Here is a 15,272-nt window from a genome sequence, read left to right on the forward strand (position 1 = left end):
GGCATTCCCAAACATCAGTGAGGTCTGCTAGTTTCTTCACCTCTTTCACAGGTTTGACACTGACCCAGCAGTTGTAAATTACTTTAACTAATCCTTATTTATGACTCTCTTTTTTGTATTTCCTAGCTAGCAGTGATCGCTTGTCTGATTCAGTTAACTCTTTCCTGGATCATTTCTGTCCTTCATCTCCTACCATCTATGAGAACTGCTTGCTTCCCTTTCATTGCTAAACTGTGACTTTAAAGGACACCTGAGCTGTTACTACCTCTAAGCTAGTGTGTATGGTTTGGCATCCTTCTGCTTTCCTTTAGCAGTAAAGCATTGTACCATCTTAGCCATCAGTGAAAGCAGAACGTTTTGAATCCGGATGATACCATTTAATTGCTTAAAAGAAAAAGAGTAATCTTTCTGCTAATAAGCCTTCTTCATACTTTGTTCCTGTATACTGCCAATATGTTAGAGCTCACCACCATATGTGCATTCAGCATTCAAAAGAGATGCATAGATTTTTCAGCAAATATAAATAAATGTCATTCAGATGCTTTAAAGTGGAGCTGAACTCTTGCACAGGACAGAAGGAACACAGAAAAATGTACCATGTATGTATTTAGAGAGCCTGTCTAATCCCCCCCTCCTCTGTGTCTAATCACAAGTTGTAATTTATCTCTACAATGTGTCACCTGACTGCCACAACATCTAAGCTCATTTGAAAGCACGGGATGTTAGCAATACGTCTGCTTCCATAAAAGCAGGAAGTAGACACTGCAGATTTATTGCAGGATTTATATCAGCTGTAACAAAGAAATGTTGTTGTTAAAAGGTTATGTTGTTGCATATCTTTTAGAGCAGAGAGGAAGTTTTGAGTTCAGGTCCACTCCAATTATAACAGAACATCCAAAGTGGGTCTTGACAGGATGTTTGCTACTTACCTGTTCTCTGTTTTTTATGGGCTTCTCTCCATTGCACAGGCCCTGCCACCTGTTTGTGGCTCTGACTGCAGCCAGTCGCATAGAGGACAAAGAAGCAGTGCATGCTCTGGCCACTCGCGCTCCCTGTAATTTCCTGCTCCTGCCCAGATGTGCACAGCAACTGAGGCCAGTACAGTGTTATGCATTCTTGACAAGTACCCATCATACATCAGCGTCATTTCTCAAGTCCAGAACACTATCGGCTGCTGTGCACATTCGGGCAGGAGCGCAAATTACAGGAATTATTTGTTGACTGGGGGGCAGAGCAGCACAACTGAAATGAGCCCATTCAAACCAGTGATTGCTAGTCAGAGTGTTGGACCAAATATTTTTTTTTTGGGGGGGGGGGAGGGGGGCACTTGGTGACAGCAGGCCTAGGGCATTGGAAAGTGCAAATCGGGCCCTGGCCAAACCCCTAATATTGGGAGTCTGAAATCGGCGCACGCAGCAGAACACGAGATATCATTAGGAGTAAGTGATAGGGTGCCCAAGGTTTAGCTCATGTAACTGAACCCCACATCATAGATGGGGGGAGGGTTAGTGTTAGTAGTTGGTAGGGACAGGGTTAGTGTTAGAGATGGGTGGGGAGTGTTAAAGTTAGGTAAGGTTAGGCGGCAGTAGAATATCAATAACATTATCAATATGACACTATATAACCTTATCTAGCACACACATTTACGGAAACCTTTTTTGTTGTTGTTTTAGATGTACACAAAAATACATCCAACATGTTCATCCATGTATATTGCAAGGTTTTTAGAATGCCAAAAGAACTTGGCCCCATACAGTTTTGGGATGTTTTCACCAAATATGCCGGGTATCGAACAGGAAAATCCAGTGTGTGACTGCTTGTAGACCTTCCACATTGGTAGAGTTTTTATGATCTTCCCATACATAAGATCTCAGCTATTGAACGCTGATTTTGTGCAGAAAAAAAGATATAGTTAAGATCCATGCACAATGAACAAAACTTTGTGCATTGCAGATTTTATAATGTTCCACATGATATGCATAAAAAACATGTGATGGAACTAGGGCTTTAAAACTGTTTCCCTGCTTAAAATCAAGCAGAAAGAGATAGCTGTACATTGATAAGGCTGCATCACACAGCCATGCCACATGATCAGTTACATGACTATGGCAGAAAATGATGGAGCGCTCTGTTTATCCATTTGCTGAAACTCTGGCTGCTATAGCATGTGATCTGCAACTGAAAAATGTTAGCGGAACATGGATTAACCGCCTGTCCACACAGTGCCCTGCCTGGGAGCCTGTTATTCTGTGCTAGGGCCGCCACCTAGCAGTTCAATGTGATTTTATCATAATGTAGGTTTTTGTTTTTTGCTTTAATAACTTAATTTTAATTAATTTAATTTTAATTATTTTCTTTGTTCAATCCTGTATCTCTATAGCAATGCTGAAGAACGCATGATGACATTTCTAACACACTATGGACCACTAGCAATTATAGTTGATGCACTTAGCTGGCAGGATTACCTTGGAGGTGTCATTCAACACCATTGTTCCAGTGGACATTCAAATCATGCAGTTGTCCTAGTTGGCTATGATAAATCTGGTAAGCAGACAGTAATGTTTTCATTACTAGGAAAATTAGGCATAGCATTGAATCTGTAATACCCTTTCATGTCAAGGTGAAGGGTGTTTTTGTCTCTGGAGCCTCAAAAATGAAAAAGAGACAACAGAATCCAGAACCATCCAAGCTTGTAGTATTTAAGCAATGGAATTTAACCAATTAGTAAAATGTATTTCTACTAAGCACTAGTAGAGACATTTTCCCTTCTCTATATTTCTGGAAAATTGGTTGGGTCTAAATGGCCAGAAGCCAAATCACATATCCAACTTAAAAGTACTAAGATATAGAAAGTGACAAACCAAAATGTTTTATTATTTTTTTATTTTTTCCATTAAATAACTTTACAGTATGTTTGGCAGGCTTGCTTTCAGATAAATCTGCTTCACTGGTGCTAAGTGGTTTTAGTTCTCCATAGACGCACACAAGCTTCTGTGTTGAGCTAACTAGTATTACTGCGTACCGCTAACTAGTATTACCTCAGATCACTTTCCACCAGTTCAACAAAACCATCTAAGCTCAGAGCTGACTGTCAAGTTGCGGGAAGAGGGAGCAGGCTGCAATACCATTGCACTATGGAAAACCTGTGCTTTAAAGTGTACCTGAGGTGACGTGACCACGATGAGATAAACCTGTATGTACGTATAGAAGACCACTAGACACCAGGGAAATATATGGGGGACTAGTAGACACCCTTATAAATGGCTAAAAACTGAGAAACAATATATCCTATTTTGTTCTTTTTTTTTTTTTTTACATTAAAATGCATAGAAAGCAAAATTGTTCGGGGGGGGGGGGGGGGGGGGGAAAGAAATACCGGACACACACACACACACACACACACACACACACACACACACACACACACAAACACACAAACACACAAACACACAAACACACAAACACACAAACACACAAACACACACACTGTATTTATATATGCTCTGGTCAATGAGGGATAAATATGGTCTAGTTGCGAAGTGGTTAAATCCGGTCCAGGTTTGTTTGATTACTTATGTTCTCTAGCATTCCCTTTTGCTCTCCACTACTTTTATTTATTGCTAGTTATTGTACTTGTAATGCTGGATGTCATACAGTGTTTTGAACCTCTCATGTATCTGTGTTCCCCAATATTTGTTTTGTATGATGTACAGCGCTAGGGAAGCTGTTGGTGCTATATAAGTAAAAAATAATTGTTATTGATGTATTTTGTAGGTGACATTCCTTACTGGATTGTTAAGAACTCTTGGGGAAAATCTTGGGGTATAGATGGCTATGTACACATTAAGATGGGAAGTAATTTATGTGGTAAGTTTGACCATCAATATCTAACATTTTAATTTTGAATCAATTCATGTCAAATTAACTATTAAACTTTCTATTTTTATTATTTTTTCCGGTATTCTATTTGTTACTTATCCACCTCTCTTTCAATAGCAATTCTTTCTTTTCAGTCTTCTCCCTGTCATTGTTACCCAAGCTGCAGTCCCTGGACTCTTTTATTTTCATAACTCATTCTTTGGGAAATTCTTAATATCTGGTGACTCCATGTCTGCATACTAATGGGCAAAGTCCCGCCTATTTTTGCCCTGACAAAACATCTCAAAGTGTTAAAAGACCTAACCTATACTATCACAGGGTATATTTTATTACTTTTCACAGTAAGTTCCTGTGGCCATGCTAAACACTTATTTAAGTGTTCTAATAAAATAAATGTAATTTTTATCAATATTTTATTATAGCAAAACCTAACCCTACTCTCACACATAACCCTCCTAATGCCTAACCCTAGGACCCCTTTGGTGGTGTGTAACCCTAAGAACCCCATCAGTGCCCAATCTTAACCCACCCCCCAGGGGGCACCTAAACTTGCTCCCCCTTCTAAACCTCAACCCCCCCCCCCCCTCTGCAAAGTCGCGATATGTGACAAGGGATCTAAGCTAAATGTCGTCACAGGGAGGCGCCTGATTAGCATCAGTGACAGCATCGTGGATGCCAGAGCATACAAAAATGCTAATTGTGGCATTACATAGCTATGCAATGCAAGAGTTACTTAGCCCCGGGTCGGCATGCTGTCATATTGCCGTTGTAAAGCCCTTTCGCTTGCAATGCCATCATGTTGCCATTGTAAAAGCCACAATTTGCAGTAAAGGAGGTACATTTCGGCGCCGGGAGGTGCCCGATAGCGGACCCCGCCATGTGGCCGAATTTACTTCCTTTGCTGCAAATCACGCCTTTTACAGTAGGCGCCTATGGCAGCAGATTTTTATTTCTAAGGGCTTTTCCGGCTTCTGTATTTTTGTGAGTTTAGATTAGTAGGCAGGGCATTATTCTTTAACCACTTGAGGACCTGGGGCTTTACCCCCCTTAAGGACCGGCCACTTTTTTTCCATTCAGACCACTGCAGCTTTCACGGTTTATTGCTCGCTCATACAACCTACCACCTAAATGAATTTTGGTTCCTTTTCTTGACACTAATAAAGCTTTCTTTTGGTGCTATTTGATGGCTCCTGCGATTTTTACTTTTTATTATATTCATCAAAAAAGACATGAATTTTGGCAAAAAAATGATTTTTTTAACTTTCTTTGCTGACATTTTTCAAATAAAGTAAAATTTCTGTATACATGCAGCGCGAAAAATGTGGACAAACATGTTTTTGATTAAAAAAAACCCATTCATTGTATATTTATTGATTTGGGTAAAAGTTATAGCGTTTACAAACTATGGTGCAAAAATTGAATGTTCCCATTTCCAAGCATCTATGACTTTTCTGACCACCTGACATGTTTCATGAGGGGCTAGAATTCCAGGATAGTATAAATACCCCCCAAATGACCCCATTTTGGAAAGAAGACATCCCAAAGTATTCACTGAGAGGCATAGTGAGTTCATAGAAGATATTAATGTTTGTCACAAGTAAGCGGAAAATGACACTTTGTGACAAAAAAAAAAAGTTTCCATTTCTTCTAACTTGCGACAAAAAAAAATGAAATCTGCCACGGACTCACCATGCCCCTCTCTGAATACCTTAGTGTCTATTTTCCAAAATGGGGTCATTTGTGGGGTGTGTTTACTGTCCTGACATTTTGGGGGGTGCTAAATTGTAAGCACCCCTGTAAAGCCTAAAGGTGCTCATTGAACTTTGGACCCCTTAGCGCAGTTAGGCTGCAAAAAAGTGCCACACATGTGGTATTGCCGTACTCAGGAGAAGTAGTATAATGTGTTTTGGGGTGTATTTTTACACATACCGATGCTGGGTGGGAGAAATATCTCTGTAAATGACAATTTTTTTTATTTTTTTTACACACAATTGTCCATTTACAGAGATCTTTCTCCCACTCAGCATGGGTATGTGTAAAAATACACCCCAAAACACATTATACTACTTCTCCTGAGTACGGCGATACCACATGTGAGGCACTTTTTTGCATTTCACAGGTCATTTTGAGAAATTTCGTTTCAAGACTACTCCTCACGGTTTAGGGCCCCTAAAATGCCAGGACAGTATAGGAACCCCACAAACCCCCCAAAATGACCCCATTTTAGAAAGAAGACACCCCAAGGTATTCCGTTAGTAGTACGGTGAGTTCATAGAAGATTTTTTTTTTTTTTTTTTTTTAAAGATTCTTTATTTTTATAACAAGTTTTTCTTTACATAGACAGAAAAATAAACAACATTAGCAGAACCATGACAGTATTAGCGACCTGGTACAATATAAAGAAATATCTGGTAGCAAACCAGCGCCACCAAGAATAGCATACAGAGATTATCCATGTCGTGTACCACACATTATTATTAAATCCAGAAGAGCCAGCGGCCTTGTATAATTTAACATGGTGCATGTAGATCGAGCCATACGTGATGGGTTAGGTGTGTAGGGAACCCAGGGCCCTGAGGGAACAAACACCCGGGATCCCGCAGTAGATCTTGTATAGCCCAATCCCGCAAAACTATCCTGTTAAGCTTCTGGGTATCTTTCCTTAGATAAAAGATAACTATAAATTGTGAACCAGTTAAACAAGGAAACTGTCATAATGTATTGGACTTAACATATCTAGAAGAGTGAGATAGACAGTAGAAAAAGGATACAGGTAAGGATATAATAGCAGTTGCGGGTCGGGGTCTACGCTATTCCCAAGCGCCACTTTTAAAGGATACACTCCAACGCCTAGGGGGTGTGTTAGCTGTGAGAGAACCTTCAAAAGGCCTATTGCCTTATAGGTAGGCATTTCTATCTGGATGTGAGAGAGGCATACCTTGGTGTTTCTTTAAATTCGAACCAGCCAAACCAGGTCTTCCAGAACTGCTCCCGTGTCCCATGCATTGAGGAGGTGAGGTCCTCCATTTTCTCAATCCACTCTATTTCTCGGAACCAATCCTGCAGGGTAGGTGCATTAGGTGACTTCCATAGTCTTGCTATCAGAATTTTTGCGGCGTTAATTAGATGTCTAGTGATAGTTTTTTTGTACCTCCTAAATGACCATTGATTATGGTGCAATAGAAAAAATGCGGGAGAGTCTGGGGGGAGGAAATCTGTTACAACGTGCATTAGCTCTCTCACATCCGTCCAGAACCGCCTGATATTTCCACATGACCAAAAGATGTGCAGCAGGGTGCCTGTCTCCAACCCACATCTCCAACAAAGGGGAGAGGTTGAAGGGTACATTTTATGTAACTTGGCCGGAGTCAAGTACCACCTAGTGAAAATTTTGTAGCTCGCCTCCTGGCTTTTAGAGGAAATGGAAGATTTATGGGAGAACGCCAGGATCTTATGCCATTGTTTATCAGTAAATGCCATACCTAAATCCTCCTCCCATTTATCTTTATAAATTTGACACGGGTTTTCAACATCATTTAGGAGGGAGTATGTCAGGGAGAGGGAGCCTTTAATTGTGCCTTCGCCCATACAAAGTATCTCGAAGGGAGAGAGTGGTCTAGAAAAACTCGCCCTTGAACCCTGAGACATAAGGAAATGTTTGAACTGGAGCAAGCTCCAAGCGTCCAGGTCAGGTGCATTGAGGGTTACTTTGAGGTCTGCCAGATCCACCCAGTTCCCACCCGAGACTAAATGCATAGCCCGAAGGGGGGGGCCAGTTCGCCAAGATATGTAGCCCCTCTTGTTCAAGCCCATCGTAAAGTTGGGATTGTCCAGGATAGGCAGCAGTGGGGAGGGCCATGGAGACAGGGATAGTTTGTCCCTGAGGTTCAAGAGTTTTCTGAGAGTCAGTGTGATCATCGTCGCCGCCGTCGACGAGCTCCTAATGGCTCGCAACGACCACGACAAGAGGTCCAGTTTAGTACTCATTATCTCCTCTTCTAGTCCCACCCAGCGTTTGTGTGCTGCATGTCTGTGCCAATCAATGACCCTTGTAAGGATTGCTGCGGTATGATAGAGCCGAGGATTTGGCACAGCCATACCTCCCTTTTCCTTAGGAGCTGTCTGGATAGAATACTTTAGTCTAGGTTTGCGGCCGTTCCAAATGAAGTGGGGAAAAAACCCGGGTGACCTGTTTGAAAAATGAGGAAGGGATAGATATAGGCATCGTCTGAAATAAATACAGGAGCCGCGGCATAATTGTCATCTTAATTATACAGTTCCTGCCGAACCACGAAAATTGGGGCCTATTCCATCTCTGTAGGTCCTGTTTAATTCTTTCTAAGGCTGGGGGGGAATTGTGAGTAAACATATCACGGGGATTTGGAGTGATTTGTATGCCAAGGTACTTCAGGGAGCGACCAGGCCACTTAAAAGGGAAGTTGCTCTGCAAGGTAGATTTAAGCTGACCTGGGAGGAGAACTCCCAGGGCCTCGCTTTTATCATAGTTGATAGACATATTTGAAATTTCTCCATATAACCTAAACTCTGCCAGGAGGTTGGGAAGTGAGATATGTGGATTTGATAGGTAGAATAAGAGATCGTCCGCATATGCCGCCACCTTAAAGGAAGTCCTCGGGAAGTCCACTCCCTTTATATCTGGGTTAGCTCTTACTATGCAGAGGAATGGCTCCAAGGAGAGAGCGAAAATTAGGGGCGACAGAGGGCAGCCCTGGCGTGTCCCATTATGAATAGTAAAAGGTTCAGAGAGGACACCATTAGCCTTGACCCTCGCCGATGGGCATAAATACAAGGCCAGGATGCGTTTTAGCATTTCATCTGATATACCTATATATCTAAGTGTGCCTTCGATGAGGTCCCAGTCCACCCTATCGAAAGCCTTTTCGGCATCGGTAGAGAGTAAGAGGGTTGGTTCGGACCGGGACCTCACCCAGTGCAATACATCTAATGTCCTTATGGTGTTGTCCCTAGCCTCTCGGCCAGGGACAAAGCCCACCTGGTCGAGATGGATCAGTTTTGGGAGGAGGGGCGCCAATCTATTCGCCAGCATTTTAGAGAAAAGCTTCAGGTCTACATTTAACAAAGAGATGGGCCTAAAGCTTTTGCAGAGTGCAGGGTCCTTCCCCTCTTTTAGTAGTACCGTGATGTGGGATTCTAGCATATGTGTGGAGAAAGGACCCCCCCCGGGGACGGACCCGCAGTGAGGTTGAAGGCTTTAAGCATGTGTGATGAAATGATGGGGCTAAATTTCTTATAGTATTCTGGTGTAAAGCCGTCTGGCCCGGGTGCTTTGCCCGTTGGTGTCTGTGAGAGGGCTATGTGGAGTTCATCCTCCGATAGAGGTTCCTCCAATAATGTAATATCTTCTGGCGAGAGTCTAGGCAACCGGGAGCGTCTCAAGTATTCCTCTATCTTCCTACGCTTAGCTTCTTTAGAGGGAAGTGTACTTCCCGAATGCAGATTATATAAGTCAGCATAGAAGTCCCTGAACACCCTGGCAATTTCCTCGTATTTATGGTGTAAAGTGGAGTGTTTATCCTTAATTTGGGGAATATAGTTAGCAGTCTGTTGGGCTTTTAAGGCCTTAGCTAGGATGGAGCCGCATTTATTGCCGAATTCGTAGAAGGTACGTCGGCACCTTAAGGCCGCGTACTTAGCTTTAAAAAATAGCAATGATTTAAGGCGTTCTCTCTCTTTTTAGCGAGGGAAGACAAGGCTGAAAGGGAGCCCGCCCTCTTGTGCCTCAGTTCTAATTCCCCAATATTGGTTAGTACTTCTGAGAGTTCTTTATCCCGTTCCCTTTTACGTCTAGCTCCCTCCCTAATAAGCAGCCCCCTTACAAAACATTTGTGGGTTTCCCACACCACCATAGGAGAAGTGTCATGTGCGGTGTTGATCTGGAAGAATTCTTCAATCTCTGCCTTAAGTTTGGAATGTATAATTTTATCTTCAATAAGGGAGTTGTTTAGACGCCAGGAAGCAGGGCCACGTCTGTTCTCCCCCAGATCTAAGCCCACTGTGACTGGAGCATGGTCAGAGAGGTGCATATTCCCAATAGAAGGTGCTACTGAGACTGAGAGTAAGTTATGTGATATGAAAATGTAATCGATTCTCGTGTAAGTATTATGGGGGGTGGAGTAAAAGGTGTAGTCAATTGAGGATGGGTTGTGTAATCTCCACACGTCCACCAATTGCATGGAGCGTAGTAGGGATTTGCATTTACGTAACAATTTATACGAGATCGGGGACTTTTTCGAGGATGAGTCAATCTCAGGGTCCAGAGTAAGATTGAGATCGCCCCCAAGCATAATACTACCTTCTGCAAATGAGTTTACCTTGGCTAGAAAGGTCTGAAAGAACTGCACCTGTTGCACATTGGGCGCATAAAAGGAGCTAATGGTGATCTTTTGGGAGTGAATTGTGTCTTTGATGAGATTAAACCTACCCTGTGGGTCTTCGTATTGGTCCACCAGGGTGAAGGGGGTGTCCCTAGAAATCAGGATAGCTGTCCCTTTAGTTTTAGAATCCTGAGGAGTACTAAAAAAAGCAAGTTTGTAATATCTATTGTAAATTTTGGGCACGGAAGGGCCTTTGAAGTGTGTTTCTTGCAAGCAGACCACATTGGCATGTTCTTTATGGCATAGGTGCAACAGTGAAGATCTCTTTTCAGGAACATTTAACCCCCTGGCGTTTAGAGAATATAACTTAAGTGACTGCTGGAATGTAGATGTGTAGGTGTTGGCACCTGGGAGGCGCAGACCCAAACCCCGCAGAGACAGTAATAAGGAGAGATAGGAAAGGAAAAGAAAAACACATATAACATACCACAAAGAATAAGCGTGTAAGAAGCCACGCAAGGTGTGTAAGTAACTTACACATGACTGATTAATTACCTAAGCTGGACCAGTTCGGGCCAGCTTTTGCTCTTCTACGAGACGACACCTACTTTCTCGTCTCGTGTCAGTTGGTTGCCCTGGGGTAAGGAAGCCCACCACCGAACAGCGGGTGCCCCCCGGCCCCCGGGAAACCGCATGTAGCAGCGACACCCAACACCTACTCTCCAACAACTACTGTTAGCATACAGTTAACGGCATGGTATGGGAAAGAACCAGTATTCTTATAGAATAAACATATTCTAGCCTATAATAACAATTAAGAGACCTTAAGGCTTATATCTCTCCCCCTAAGTATATCTTGTGCTCCACACTCTAAAGTATCCCCGCTCATTATAAACCCTCCCCCAGAACCCGTTGCTAGGAGGTAAAGGTCACATTGTATGAGTGGGAGCATTAGAGTACGTTTGCCCTTCATCCCCAGCAAGGCTCCTCAACCCTCCAAGAGAAAAAGAAGAAAAAAGGGGGGAAGCTATCCCCCACTCCCCCCTCAGCCTAAGACCCCCGCCCGCATCCCCCAAGCCACGCACATCTTCCCCACAGGGGACATAATAGCAATGTATAACATCGGATTAATGCATGCTGTGAACATGAAATAGTATATATATTCAGAGTTAATAGACAAGTCGCCTGCCGATTATGTAAACAGTTGCATGTTGGTGAAGAGGTCTCTCCACTGGGAGGGGGATGCAGCAGTCTATCATCGATCAGAAGAAGGGGGGCTGGGGGGTAGCCCCAACAGGAAAAAATGGGGGCAGAAACAAAAAAGAAAAAAAAAAAAATGAATGAGAGGCTCATATCCGTAATGGGTCAGAGTGTGGCAAACCCTAGGCCTCTGAGGGTGGGCAGTTACAGTCACTCAAGGACGGGTGAGGTATTCACTCTGAGGAGTGATACAGCTCGGGGTGCTAAGAGTGCAGACAGGCCTTAGTTAAGGAGCATAGGGAGGATGTTCAGCATAAGGGAAAAAAGCGGCACAAGCAACAAAGGGGCAGCCTTCAATGGTAAACATTACTCACGGACCAGCCCGACTTATTTGGCTTTCTTCGGCTTCTGCGGGCGATCGGAGTAAACATCAGGGTCCCAGTCCGGTAGATCCACAGATGGTAGAGAGAGGGCCTGAGAAAAGGAGGTGAGGTCACTTGGGTAGCGTAGTACACTAGCCTTGGATCCCTTCTGTCCGATCAACTGAAACGGGAATCCCCACCGATACTTTACGCCGGAATTCTGCATAGCTTGCAGGAGCGGGCGGAGGGCGCGGCGTTGGGCTAGTGTGGAAGGAGCCAGGTCCTGGTAGAGGATAACTGTGGAGTCCTCCCACGTCAGAGGGCCCCTGTCTCGTGCAGCGATCATGATGTCCTCCTTGTCTTTGTAGTTATGGAGGCGGCAAATAACGTCCCGTGGCTGGTCTTGGGCGGAGGGCATAGCCCGGAGGGCTCTGTGCGCCCGGTCAAACTTAATCTTCTGGTCCACGGGGCGGTTGAGCACGCCATTAAAGATGGTGCGTAGGGCGGGCAAGATGGCGTCCGTTTCAAATGATTCGGGCAAGCCACGGATCCGGATGTTGTTACGGCGGCCCCTGTTCTGCATGTCCTCCATCTGTGCCCGAAGGGTCTGTGTGGAGATGCGTTGTTTCTTCTTATCTGCCTTAAGGATGGCGATCTCTGCCCGGAGTTGCGCGATGTCCGCCTTTGTGGAGGATACCCGGTCAGTCAGGCCTGCAATGTCGGAGCGGATCCCGGAGATCTCCGCCCTCGTGGAGGACACAATACGCTCTGTCTGCTCGTCAAGGTCCTGCTTAGTAGGCAGGCTCCTCAGGTATCTCCAGATATCTTCCAGCCCGCTTATAGCTGTGAGGCTTGTGTTAGGTTGTTCAACGGCTGGAGGTGCGGGAGAGGATTCATCCGCCATCTTAGAGGCCTCCGTGTCCGGGACGATCCTCTGAAAGTAGCGGGTTACAGGTCTCTGAGAAGGGGTCTGAGGTGCACGATCCTTGGCTTTGCTCCTCTTCCCCCTGTCCATGCCACTTTAGCCGGAGAAAGTAGGCGATAGTGTCTAGAATATAGCTAATTCATCATGCGGGCCCGGGAGCTCAGCGACAGCACGTCTTCACTCCTCCATTGCCGGCTCCGCCCCGAAGATTTTATTTTTTGTCACAAGTTAGCGGAAAATGACACTTTTGTGAAAAAAAACAATAAAAATCAATTTCCGCTAACTTGTGACAAAAAATAAAATCTTCTATGAACTCACCGTACTACTAACAGAATACCTTGGGGTGTCTTCTTTCTAAAATGGGGTCATTTGTGGGGTTCCTATACTGTCCTGGCATTTTAGGGGCCCTAAACCGTGAGGAGTAGTCTTGAGAAAAATTTTCTCAAAATGACCTGTGAAATCCTAAAGGTACTCATTGGACTTTGGGCCCCTTAGCGCAGTTAGGGTGCAAAAAAGTGCCACACGTGGTATCGCTGTACTCGGGAGAAGTAGTACAATGTGTTTTGGGGTGTATTTTTACACATACCCATGCTGGGTGGGAGAAATAACTCTGTAAATGGACAATTGTGTGTAAAAAAAAAAAGCAAAAGATTGTCATTTACAGAGGTATTTCTCCCACCCAGCATGGGTATGTGTAAAAATACACCCCAAAACACATTATACTACTTCTCCCGAGTACGGCGATACCACATGATTGGCACTTTTTTGCAGCCTAACTGTGCTAAGGGGCCCAAAGTCCAATGAGTACCTTTAGGATTTCACAGGTCATTTTTGTTTCAAGACTACTCCTCACGGTTTAGGGCCCCTAAAATGCCAGGGCAGTATAGGAACCCCACTAATGACCCCATTTTAGAAAGAAGACACCCCAAGGTATTCCGTTGGGAGTATGGTGAATTCATAGTTTTTATTTTTTTGTCACAAGTTAGCGGAAATTGATTTTAATAGTTTTTTTCACAAAGTGTCATTTTCCGCTAACTTGTGACAAAAAATAAAATCTTCTATGAACTCACCATACTCCTAACGGAATACCTTTGGGTGTCTTCTTTCTAGAATGGGGTCATTTGTGGGGTTCCTATACTGCCCTGGCATTTTAGGGGCCCTAAACCGTGAGGAGTAGTCTAGAAAACAAATGCCTCAAAATGACCTGTGATTAGGACGTTGGGCCCCTTAGCGCACCTAGGCTGCAAAAAAGTGTCACACATGTGGTATCGCCGTACTCAGGAGAAGTAGTATAATGTGTTTTGGGGTGTATTTTTACACATACCCATGCTGGGTGGGAGAAATATCTCTGTAAATGACAATTGTTTTACACACAATTGTCAATTCACAGAGAGATTTCTCCCACCCAGCATGGGTATGTGTAAAAATACACCCCAAAACACATTATACTACTTCTCCTGAGTACGGCGATACCACATGTGTGACACTTTTTTGCAGCCTAGGTGCGCTAAGGGGCCCAACGTCCTAATCACAGGTCATTTTGAGGCATTTGTTTTCTAGACTACTCTTCACGGTTTAGGGCCCCTAAAATGCCAGGGCAGTATAGGAACCCCACAAGTGACCCCATTTTAGAAAGAAGACACCCCAAGGTATTCCGTTAGGTGTATGGCGAGTTCATAGAAGATTTTATTTTTTGTCACAAGTTAGTGAAAAATGACACTTTGTGGAAAAAAAAACAAAAATCAATTTCCGCTAACTTTTGACAAAAAATAAAATCTTCTATGAACTCGTCATACACCTAACAGAATACATTGGGGTGTCTTTTTTTCTAAAATGGGGTCAGTTTGTGGGGTTCCTATACCGCCCTGGCATTTTACGGGCCCAAAACCGTGAGTAGTCTGGAAACCAAATGTCTCAAAATGACTGTACAGGGGTATAAGCATCTGAAAATTTTGATGACAGGTGGTCTATGAGGGGGCGAATTTTGTGGAACCGGTCATAAGCAGGGTGGCCTTTTAGATGACAGGTTGTATTGGGCCTGATCTGATGGATAGGAGTGCTAGGGGGTGACAGGAGGTGATTGATGGGTGTCTCAGGGGGTGGTTAGAGGGGAAAATAGATGCAATCAATGCACTGGGGAGGTGATCGGAAGGGGGTCTGAGGGGGATCTGAGGGTTTGGCCGAGTGATCAGGAGCCCACACGGGGCAAATTAGGGCCTGATCTGATGGGTAGGTGTGCTAGGGGGTGACAGGAGGTGATTGATGGGTGTCTCAAGGTGTGATTAGAGAGGGGAATAGATGCAAGCAATGCACTGGCGAGGTGATCAGGGCTGGGGTCTGAGGGCGTTCTGAGGGTATGGGCGGGTGATTGAGTGCCCTAGGGGCAGATAGGGGTCTAATCTGATGGGTAGCAGTGACAGGGGGTGATTGATGGGTAATTAGTGGGTGTTTGGAGGAGAGAACAGATGTAAACACTGCACTTGGGAGGTGATCTGATGTCGGATCTGCGGGCGATCTATTGGTGTGGGTGGGTGATCAGATTGCCCGCAA

The 15,272-nt window shown here is 44.2% G+C and overlaps 1 protein-coding gene across 1 annotated transcript in view; it reads left to right on the forward strand.

Moving 5' to 3' along the window:
• The window catches only part of CTSO (cathepsin O), a 46,950-nt gene that overhangs the window by 26,487 nt on the left and 5,191 nt on the right, over positions 1 to 15,272 (forward strand). The window contains exons 6-7 of the mRNA XM_068278880.1: positions 2,381 to 2,544; positions 3,775 to 3,867. Coding sequence (XP_068134981.1) covers positions 2,381 to 2,544; positions 3,775 to 3,867 — 257 coding nt within the window. The remainder of the gene's footprint in view (positions 1 to 2,380; positions 2,545 to 3,774; positions 3,868 to 15,272) is intronic.

The sequence above is a fragment of the Hyperolius riggenbachi genome, chromosome 1, assembly GCF_040937935.1.
Source record: "Hyperolius riggenbachi isolate aHypRig1 chromosome 1, aHypRig1.pri, whole genome shotgun sequence".
Lineage (NCBI taxonomy): Eukaryota > Metazoa > Chordata > Amphibia > Anura > Hyperoliidae > Hyperolius > Hyperolius riggenbachi.